This window comes from Aplysia californica, unplaced genomic scaffold, assembly GCF_000002075.1.
Source record: "Aplysia californica isolate F4 #8 unplaced genomic scaffold, AplCal3.0 scaffold00743, whole genome shotgun sequence".
Classification (NCBI taxonomy): domain Eukaryota; kingdom Metazoa; phylum Mollusca; class Gastropoda; order Aplysiida; family Aplysiidae; genus Aplysia; species Aplysia californica.
This window is the reverse complement of record NW_004798013.1, coordinates 98,228-109,620: the sequence shown is the minus strand read 5'-3', so window position 1 is coordinate 109,620 and position 11,393 is coordinate 98,228. Positions and strand designations below refer to the sequence as shown.

Here is an 11,393-nt window from a genome sequence, read left to right as displayed (position 1 = left end):
AGAGGTCACAATGTGAATGAAGAGCATCTTACAATGAAGTTTTGTTTTATTTCGTTATTTCCTTTTAATTGAAATATAATCTGCACTCAAGTCATGGTTCTATCTTAACTCATTCGCTACATATTATTTTTAGCTTGTGGACGAATTTTTTTCGGGAGGGCGAAATGAGATGATGACTAGTGCGCAGTTCTCAGGTCTTTGGGGCCACAAATTCAAATAAATATCAACATATTATATTCCAAAACTTTCAGTATGGTTTGTAAAATACATCTGTAATATTTATTTGTGTATTTTTCAACTTTGGCTCCTGTAAGAGGTGATTATGCAACACATTTTTGCTTGCAGGCAGATGAAATTTGAAATAAAAAACCAATAATCTTTGGTGAAACTCAAAAAATGTTTGCACCTAGTCAAATGATACATCGAAATAACCATAAATGAATATAGAATTGGAAAATATTGAAAAATTTGCAGTTTTTTTACATACATTCCATAAAATATGTATCTATGGATCATAATGTCTGCGATATGGAAAGAAAAAAAAGTTTTATAATTTTGAAAAAAGGACACAAACAGAAAAAAACCACTCGTATCTGATATGGAAATATTCTGAATTGTATTTGGAAATAAACCTATACATGTCTTGAGTGGTACATTTCGTGTAATTTCACCCAAAAATAGTGATTTTGAGGGGAAAAAGATATTTTGACAATTTAGATCTAGACCTCAAGGTCTAACACTCAAAAATATGGATTTCTCAATAACAGGCTATATTTCTTTAGTGAGCAAAATAAAGATACATTTTGTTGTGTAAAAGTACTAAGACTAGGCATCGCGATAAAACTAAAGTGGCATAAACTTCGAAATTGTGTTTCAAAACTGAATCTAAACTTCCGATTTTCGGTGGAAACGCTTGACCCGGAAGTCAATGTTATATTATAACCTTTATTTTAATTTGGATTGGAATAGAATCTAAGCTAGAATTATAGGTCGGTTCTTGAGCCGTCGGGGGGCGGCTTTGCGTACGGAAGCAACTTTAGCCGCGCCGCTACCCACTGTTAGGCGTAGCGAATGAGTTAAGCCCTCTTTTTTTCTTTGAATTTTCTCAAAACTATAGAAAGTAATAATGTTGTAGGTTTGGCTGAATTTTTAATTAACAGAGTTGGGGGATGCCTCAGGTTCGTTTCACTTCACTTCTTTTCTTTCTTTTTTTCTTTCTATGTGTCTGTCTTTTTCTTTCTCTTCATTTAAAGAGCATTATTGTGTTGGTGTGCTTCTGTTGACACAAATTCTCCACAATTGATGGTTATGGTACTCAAAGAGATGCATTTGGTTATTTGAGGATGGTCATTTTTCCAAACGAGCTAAATTTGCCTCTTGAAAATTAACTTAATATTGAAATGGGCTTTAACTGATTCCATCCTTGGATTTTTCCAGGCTCTGGACAGAATTATTTTTATCTGTTCAGTTTTGGACCTGGGGTGCATCTATTCAATGCATTACTGTGAAACTCTAAGTACTCTTATATTTACTGTCATATACCAAACTGATGGGAATCAATAGAGGAATCTGTTTATATCAATAACAGTGACTCATAATGTGTTTGTAATGTATTTTCCCTCAGACAAAAACGAGTGGGGAAAAAAAATTGCGCAACAGCTCTTCGAAAATTTTGACTCACCACATTTTTTTCAACTCTACAAGTCCTTATAATCCATCGGAATCAACACAAAATTGTAGTGCTATCACCCTGGCACACAATTATGCAAGAATCTCACAAATTTAGTTGAATATCTTTCTTGGAAGGGCCTTTTTATTATGCCAGGCTCCGTGTTGTTTACCCCTTAGATCTAGCTAACATAGCAACAACAAAACAACGATTTTTGCAAGAATTTTGCGGAGTTTCGATCGGCATTGGCACTCAGAGATTAAGGTCAGGCTTCTATTCAAGTTCTACTTCCTTTCGACAACTTAAAAAGTAGGAACTATGTTAAAAAGTGCACATTTGTTTCGGATTTCGCTTGGATTTCTTTGAGCCGCTCACAGCGGTCGAATGGAGGCAGCGGAAAAACTCAGAGCCGAATGGACGGAATCAGTTAAACCTATACAATGACAAAGTTTTTGTTTGTACTCTACATTTCGTGTTTTGTCCAGAGATTTTTAATGAAATCGCAGTGACCGTTTCGTGTTTTTGTCCATAGTTTTTTGACGAAATCAAAGTGACAGACCCACGTGTGAATGACCTGGGGAATAAAGTAGGTCAGCCGAGCCCATACCAGTTGCTTCTGGAATGTTTGAGAAGGTGAGTGTTTGTCTGGTGACAGACTGCTCACTGTAACAGACCAGGTTCCTGTTTGACGATTCACTTCCCAAGAAGCAGTATTTTGTGATATTTATAATTAAATTGTTACTGTAAATGTTCTGCGTCTCCATTGATGTCGAAGAAGTCCAATATAGAGGTAGTCTTAAACGGATAAAGAATTTGTAATTCATATCATCTTCATAAACACTATTAAAATTAAAAAGACTGTTGTTTTTTTTCTGGATACGTAATTGAAGGTATTATTGCTAATCAAGATTTTTTTTCCTCTGCTCAAAAACTCTGGCATTGATGTTTGTTACTTTTGCCTAGATAGGCTATCAAAAATGTTCTAAGCAGCCTCTGCAGTCTAAATAGCATTACTTGCGCTGAAACAGCTGAAGTGTGTGTTTGTAGAAGCTTACTAGAGAGGTTATTTTGGAAAGATCTACATTATGGGCATTTGTGGTGTAAAGGTTATCGTTGCTGTCAAATTTTGAGAATTTTATATTTCTACACCCTAAAAATCTGTTGTTGTTTTGTTTTTTTCAGAAACTTTGGCATGGGCAACACGCAGTGCAATGTGAGTACGCAGCCTCTCAAGAACCAGAAGTGTGAGTTCTCCATCGAAGTGGGAAAGCACTCGGCTACGGTGAGTCATTGTGCTTGTGTTAGCAGATCATACAAACAGGATGGTATATTGCTTTACTTTTTTTAAATTTCTTTTTGTATCATGACAGATTCTTCTGCAATGGCACTGGTAGGTCCTACTTCCTTACTTTCCTTCTGTTGTTTCTGTCTCTCGTTCCTTCTTTTTCCCAGCACTTAATGACCATTATTGTGTTGATGTGCTCCTCAAACAAACGGTTGATCAATGGAAAGGGGAGAGTAATGGTTGCGTTATAAGTTTTTTTGTTTTGTTGTGGAGAGTGTGCTTGTGTTTTTGAGCTATTCTTGGAAAATATGGGTGAGCTGCATCCTGACAAAATGAGTTTCCTGTAATTTGTTTTCAGTTTCTTAGGAGAGGAAGCTTGTTGTGCCAATTAGTAGTGAACTGAATATTTCTACTCATCTATTCCTGATGGTCTGTATGTGCGTATGTTGCCTTTTGTAATGACGAAACCTCATTTGGCTTTATGATTGCTTCCCTCTTTCCTTCTTACATTTTTTGCTATATCTTAATGACACTGACCAAGACATCTACCTGTTTAAGACAACCTCTTTACTCCTCCACAATGGGTCGACGGTCATGGACAATGTCCACTGTACGTCTCTATATCTTGTCCCATGTCAGTACGTTAGTGTTTTAGCGCCTGTAAAATGGCAGCTTGCACTGTATGCTTCCCAGGAAGTTGAAATTGTTTCAGAATGCTATCAGGTCTGCTGGGATATTAATATGGATTGTAAAGCACTTAGTGCTTGCTGTTGAGCAGGAATTTGTGCTGAACAAACTCTATTTATTATTGTTATTATTATTATTATACATTGTTATTTAAATTTTGTCCAGGTTGTGGCCAAGAACAAACGAGACGGGAAACAGCTGGCGGCCCAGGCTATCCTGGCAAAACTCCACCCTCATGTGCCCAGCTGGGGCTCGCTGCTCCGGCTCTACGGAACCAACATGGAGAAGCCTGTCGAGAAAGTGGGTGGTTTTTAGGGGAGAAATAGGATATGATTAGGTAGTTGATGGGGTAAAATCGTTAGTTTATTAAATAAACCATTTCTGTACCAGTAATTTCATTTAGACAGCAGAGGCTGCTTTGAATTTTTGTTAGCCTTAGCGTCAGACAATGATAGTACATAACAAGATGGGCCACTTCTCTCTTTGAGCCAATTAAAAAAGTGTCCTCAAAATTTGGTGGCGCCCTCTTCACAAAAGCGCACTCTTTGCGAACAGAGTTACCCTACTTGAGTTTTTAAAAATCAAAGTGAAACTAGCAAGTTTTGGGATAAATTTCGGAAGAACGCTTTTTTAAAATGGTTACGCTGACAAAAAACCTGTTCCGGAGGAAAGGGTGATGGTTTTCTTCGTTTAATTTGACTTTAGAATGAAAGGCGAGAGGTCATTAAAATTTTAAAAAACTAAAACTCCGCACTGAACGTACCCGAACTGCTGATGAACAGCAGTCGATCTGCGCACGCAAGGAAGTGCTATTCCTATTCTTCTTCTGGAAAAACGAAAGAGAGCTTCAAAACAGACTGCAGCGCCATCTGAAACAAAGAGCATACTTCCTGCGGACACTTTTTAGGCTGAGTGGCCCATCTTGTCTTGTACTATCTTTGGCGTCAGAATTAACCTCAATACCAGTTTTCTTTTGTAGTTAAGAAAAAAGTTTCTGATAAGAATTCATACCTTCGATGACAAATCCTAAAAGAAAATGAGCATTTTATTTCAGAAAGTGGGTAAATAATTCTAGTCAGTGGATAAAGTGAGTAGTTTTCTAAGTCAAGTGATAGTTTTTTTTAACACTTTGCCTTCACAAGGCTCATAATAGACCTGCATGTTTGCCGACAATCATCTGAAGTCCGACAATCGCGACCCGACCCGTGAGCCGGCCGATGCTATCGCTAGGCCTACCTGTATTAGTCAATGTGCGAAGTGCGAGGCCTGGCCGACTGCCAGCGCCCCCATTTTTCTCCCGGCGGCTTTGTTGGCACTTTCGTTTTTGTGCCGACTGCCGACGTAGGCGTTTCCGACATAATTGTCGGCACCTGAGTAGAAATACGAATACGAAAAAGTACGACGACCTAAATTATCTACTTTCAGTTTCGTGCTCGAGCGGCCGTTTTAAGTTTCGTTTGTTTACTGATAGTTCAGATCATGTGGATTCTTTCAAGTCCGACTCGCTTGTTCTACTCTAGATCTAGATTTATAGATCATTATAGACCTCAATGGAGGATTCATATTCCAATTCTATTGTGTCAAACCATAGGTTGTGCTGTAATATTAATGTTGGTAAAACGCATTTTATCAGGGCGTGAATTATTTACTTAGAATAAAGATCTAATTAATCTACTCTAGATCTAGAATCCTAGGTAGACTCAGCTGAGTCCCTCTGTTCGGAATCGGATGCAAATTTCTCGTTCAAGGCCTATTCCTATTCACTTGTTCTACTAGATCTAGATCTAGATTTATTTAGATCACTAGATCTATTTATAATATAACTAGATATTTATAGAGAAAGATTCATATTTCCAATTCTATTGTATCTAACTCTTTATAGCAATGTAGGCCATATATTATTATTATGCTCCTTGTTTTGGAGTGTGATTTTTTTTGGGGGGGGACTTGTTCTGGCCTTTTTACATGAGGGTCGTTGCAGGTTCTTTTTGGGGGTATGGTTTGGGTTAGGGTTAGGTCTCTTCGTTATTGTGTTTGTTCGGGTGGTTGCTCGTTGCGCGGAAGTCCTTCCTTTTATGACATCCACAATTTAAAAGCTCTTATAAGTTAGGGGGGGGGGGGTGCGCAAAATTTTCAGACAATCTGGTTGAGGCTCACATGCAGGTCTATCATAATATTGTAAAAACGCTTGCCATCAAAGGCAAAGGCATTTTGTGGAAAATCCTTAGAAACAGGGTGGTAAACATTGCCGATCAGCGAGATGTGATTGCGAAGTATAAATGATGTGGATAGTATATAGGAGAAAGTGTAGGATACAGATTACCCTGAATGTTTTTGAGCAGGAATTGTTTATGGAGTTCTGAAGGCTCTGCGTCCGCTTGGCTTGGGTCCTATCACCGATGGACACCTCTTTTTCCCAATTCTTTAGCATTTGTAGAGGGGTTTAACACTTACCATTGTCTGTGGTGTCATGATTAGGCTGTTCAACTTAGCATGGAAAGACATGAGTTTGATTCTCGTGTGCAGAGGTTATTTTGTTGAAGTCTTTCCATCTGTCTGCTGGGATGTTGAATCTCACTGAACCAGGGTCTGTCATGACAGGTGGGGTTTAACCCTTTGGGCTCTTGCCACTGGTATACCGATGGCGCATGAAACTGCCCGTATGCCTAGCCACTGGCCAGCCTGGGACAAAATGCACGGGGAAAACAGTGTTTACTACACAGAATGTCAGTTTTGAAGATCTTTCTGAATTATATGCTAGTAATGATGAGGACTATATTGATTGGGAAATGGAAAGGTATTCAGATCTTATCCATGTTCGTAATATATTGCTCAGGAGCTCAGGCAGAGGGGCAGAGTAGCCTCAGGAGGTCAGGGCTCAAAGGGTTAAGCTGCCCTCCCCCTAAATGATCTAAATTGTGTTGATAGGGGTGAGAGACATTTGCAGTCAATCTCACTCCATACTGTACATTGCACTATTGCTTCTGTTGTGTCAGTTTCTTTTTAAATTTCAACGAAAGTTGATAAGAGTAGGCTTCAGCCGCCACCCGTGCAAAATTAAAAATTTCCTACAAGCTGAAAATGTTTAATGTGTCTTAGGCTCTCTTATGACCTTTTATGCAGTTGCGAGCTCCTTAAAACACCCACCGAAAAATGTTTTTTTAAATAATAAAAATTTCAACAAGTTGTTGGGGAACTGATATGGTTTGCTCCTTTTTTCCTATCAAATATCTATTGTCCTTATACTTATATCTCCTCTTTCTTTTCTTTGTATGTTACTCTCTAATGTCACCTCTAATCTCCAACTTTTTAATGACCTGTTTGCGTTGCATTTGCCATATAAAACTAAAATGGTACTAAAACTGTTATGATAACCCTCTGCCCAGGTGGAGGAGATGAATGAGATCAAGACGCACGCGCCAAACCACTCTGTGCTGGAGAGTCTGAAGGAAGAGATGAGGAAACTACACAAACAAAAGGTGGGGACTTCTTCTTTCTTCTCTTCTCTTGTCTTCTTTCTTCACTTTTCTTTTGTTGCTTTCCCTTTTATTTTTCCTCTTTTTTTTCTTTCCCCCCAGCTGGGAGATTATCTCATGATGGTTTTGGACATTGTCTCATGCTCGAGAGATTATCTTATAATTGTCTGGAGATTGTCTCACGATGGTCAGAAGATTATTTTATTATGGTTAGGAGATTATGATATGGTTATTAGGGGATTGGCTCATGATAGCTAGATTATCTTTTGGTGAGTAGGGGATTATCTCATGATGGTTTGGAAGATTGTCTCTAGATTGTCAGGAGGTTGTCTAATTAGTGGTACAGATGTTAACCTTTTCAGTGCCCTTGAGTAAAAGACTGTTAGAAACTTACAGCATGTAGTTTATAAATCGTCTCCTGTTTTATTATTTTAAGAAAATGTCTTTCCCCTAGAAAGCCATCTAGTTTAAAAAAGGAGATATTTATCTCCAGCAAAGACTTTCTCTGAATTTTTGGTTATTTGCCTTCCATCACGTGTGAAAAGTGCATAGAGCTTGCTGTGGAGCTGGGATATGGGCTATACAAATGCTATTTATTATTATTATTATTATATTATCTTTAAAAAAAAGTGTTTTTTTTCTCTTTCTCTCAGGAAGCCATTCAGTCTAAAGGAAAGATCATCATCTCTAGCAAAGACCTCCCCAGCAAAATGTCCGGAGTGGACTTGTGAACAGTGACTAATCCGTCCCCGAGGGCAGCGATATTATCAATCCATCTATTTTGTTTTGCAATGTTGATGTGAAATTGACGATTGGTTTTTGGTCCTGTGGGTCTTTTTTTTGTCTGTTGAATTGAATGAGTCGTTTGTTGTTTGTTAGTAATATTATTGAAGCGTAACTGACTGTTAAAGAAATTGATTGTGGTGGTCATTTGGGACTTTTGTCTCTTGTGATGATGATACCATCTATTGCAAGTTTGCAATATTGAAAGTGTAACTGACTGTGAAAGTAATTGATTGTGTTGGTCGTATTGTACTTGTATTTTGTTGGGGGGTTTTTGTGTCTGATGAGTTGACTGGAACCATCTATTGTATGTTTGTAACATTGAGTGAAATTTACTGTTAAAGAAATTGATTGTGTCGGTCATGTGGGGGTTTTTTTTGTCCACGTTGAATGGGACTATCTACTGTATGTTTGCAATATTGAAAGTGAATTGACTGAAAGAAATTGATTGTGTTGGTCATATGGGTTTTTTGTTGGATGAATGAATGGAACGATCTATTTTATGTTTGCAACGTAAATGGGAGATTAGGCTGTAACGAATTGATATTGAATATGCAATTTATCTGTTGTTGAGAATTCTCTTAAGGCTTAAGTGTTATTTGTATAAGTGCAAGTTAAATGGTATGATTGTTTTTAGAAATGCCTAGTACCTGGAAGAAATAGGGTTTGTATGATTTTTGCACATTTTCTACAGGCCCTGATCGGCTTTGCATAGGTCCCAATACTAGTGGCACCCACTACAGCAGCGTGGGACCTTACCGTAATCCCCCTTTTTTTTTTCTCTATGTAAACTTAATTACCTGTGCTCGGGTTTAGCGGGGCAAGGAAAGGCCCGAACTCGGATACAGGGGAGACATTGTCTCCCTCACAGCTTGGGTTAGTCCTGACTGGCAGGGTTGGAAGCTCGCCTCATAAATGATCTTAATTCTGTTGACGGGAGTGTAAAAACATCAGAATCAAAAAGAAATTTCTTCACTTAGCAAAACAATCATATGATATCTGTTTGATGTTGATGAGAGGTGGTTGCCACTGCTCAGTGTCGTAAGAACTGCTAATCTTAGGTCAAATATTTGAAAAGCTTGCAAGATTTTTTCCTTAAATTGTCAGTTTTCAGCAAAGGGACCTAACCCTCCTCTGTCTTCTCAAAGACTAGGTTCATTATTCATGGTTACATCCCCTCACTTACAATATAGCTGGGAACGTTAAGTCATTCGTAATAATTTATTTCCTAGTTAGAGAATAAAGAACAAATTTCAGTAACAGTAAGGTGTATGTACCTTCCTGGCTTTCCTCACAGGGACACCGTTTTTTTCATTTTTGCCATGATTTCTGTTATTTTCTCTGGAAGAACAGTTATTTTTCTAAGCATTTGTTTTCTGCTTAAAACTATACAGTCCAGTCCATTTGACCTCTGTTACTACAGGAACTTGGGTAAAACAGTGATAAATCCAAATCAAATCCCCTTTCTTTTCTCTACGGTACAAGTGTATAAGTAATACAAACCTGGCTATAGTATATTCAGGGTTCAATTTGTGCAGACTCAGATATAACAGTGATTTTGCAGCGCTTGAACTTACTTTCGATCTGTCAAATTAAAATTTTGTCTCAACCTAGACATTAGGCATGTTTGTATGATGGTCACTTGCCTAAACACAAACTTTCAAATCACCCCGCCCCACCATCGGTTCAATGATAGATTCCGTCTCAGTGTCAGCAAAACAGCCCGTTTGATTTACGTTAATCATATAGTAAGCTGAAGGTGCTATGGTACTGGTAGTTTCCCATGACAATGCTTGTAACAGGACTGGCTTATAACAGGGAAAAACTGCCGGTCCCATCTGTCCTATTATATCCCAGTTTGACTATTAGTTCTGTCTAGTAGTAGTATAAACTGTCATTTTGTTTTCAAATGCGTAAATTTTTAGTTATTTTCACAAAATGTACATAATAATAATAATAGATCTAATAATAATAATGATAAAAAATAAGTGACACTTTTCAGTCTTTGAATGAAACAAGGAGCACTGTGATAACTCTTTCAGTCTATAGTACATTCCCATAACCCTCTGTGGGCTATAGAGTGGATGACTCTGGGACAAATCTCCAAGTTCTGAGCTTGGGGGTGTTGTTTTGGGGACTTATTAGGGCTCTCCATCCATTTGGCTCGGCCCTATCAGAGATGCAGCGTTTAAGTCGAAGGCACTGTCTCTTAAATGACTTACCTATGTTGAGAGGAGCATTAAGACTCTACATGTACAATTTAATCCTTTTTGTCTAGTTAATTTGGTTTGTGTGATCAACTCCAGTGAGTTCAACACTGGCGGAGTTGACCGTACTGTATCATGAAAATGAAAAAGCAGTTGAATGAAGAAAGTAGATGTAAGTTTGATTGGATAATGAACCCTTGCCCCAGTGTCAGTTTTTGTTTTAAAGTTGAGATATAGGGGCCTAGGCCTAGAGGAGATTTTTGAGGACTTTTATGAAGAATCAGCAGCATAATTGTCTGAATGTTGTTAGCTTTGCAACAGCAGCTTTCGATGTGATTCCCATTTGTGCTTAATGAAGCGCCTTCAATTTGTCATTCATCGTACAATTTATGTGCATGTGTTTATGCATTATAATGTCATTCTTTCTTTGCTGTAATATTTTTACCTTAATAAACTTTTTCTAACTTCGAAGGAGATATATAATCATAGGCGTGTTCTCTTAATCTGTGATCATAGATAATACAATGAGTCTTTTTGTTTGTATCAGGTGACCTTCTTATTTTTCTTCTTTTCTCCCTCTTCTTCATCTTCCTCTTGCTCCTCTTCTTCTTCTTCTTCTTCTTCTTCTTTTTCTTCTTCTTCTTCTCCTTCTTCTTCTTCTTCTTCTTCTTTTTCTTCTTCTTCTTCTCCTTTGTCTTCTTCTTCTTTTTCTTCTTCTTCTTCTTCTTCTTCTTCTTCTTCTTCTTCTTCTTCTTCTTCTTCTTCATCTTCATCATCATCTTCATAGTTGTTGAGGTCCCCTTTGTGCTTAAAAATAAAGTACCCTCAATTTGACATTCAAAAATTGCACGTCTTCATGTTGGGCATTCTCTGCCAGTTTCTTTGGAATTTTTCTTTTAAGATTTCATTTTTTGTGTGACTAAAGCTTTTGGTTGTGAGTGGTTAGGAGATGCTCCTTCTTTCCTATCAAACATCTATTGTCCTTTTCTCTCCTCCTTCTATTTTGAGTTTGTTACTCCCTTGTAACTACTTATATACATGTATGACCTTTGTGTTGCAAGTGCTATAAACTCTTGAGAGAACGAAAGGCTTTTAATTTTCATTGTTTTGAGCATATCCATGGGCCTATATTTGCTTTAGGCCATTCCCAAAGGGAGGGGGGGGGGGACATTTTTCGTTCTAACTAACAGTAGAATTGTAAATGGGCTGATCCAACAATGTCAAGCACATAACTGCCTGAACTGCAACTGGGAACTACTGCTTTTTCTTTCCTGATCCTTTCTATC

At 37.9% G+C, this 11,393-nt stretch overlaps 1 protein-coding gene across 3 annotated transcripts in view; it reads left to right on the top strand.

The window, feature by feature from the left end:
* The window catches only part of LOC101855600 (microprocessor complex subunit DGCR8), a 34,868-nt gene extending 24,275 nt beyond the window's left edge, over positions 1-10,593 (top strand). For all 3 annotated transcript variants that reach the window (XM_005109021.3, XM_005109023.3, XM_005109020.3), the window contains exons 13-17: positions 2,202-2,302; positions 2,852-2,951; positions 3,807-3,941; positions 7,028-7,120; positions 7,771-10,593. In XM_005109021.3, coding sequence (XP_005109078.1) covers positions 2,202-2,302; positions 2,852-2,951; positions 3,807-3,941; positions 7,028-7,120; positions 7,771-7,848 — 507 coding nt within the window. In that variant the 3' untranslated portion in view covers positions 7,849-10,593. The remainder of the gene's footprint in view (positions 1-2,201; positions 2,303-2,851; positions 2,952-3,806; positions 3,942-7,027; positions 7,121-7,770) is intronic.
* The last annotated feature ends 800 nt before the right edge of the window (positions 10,594-11,393 follow it).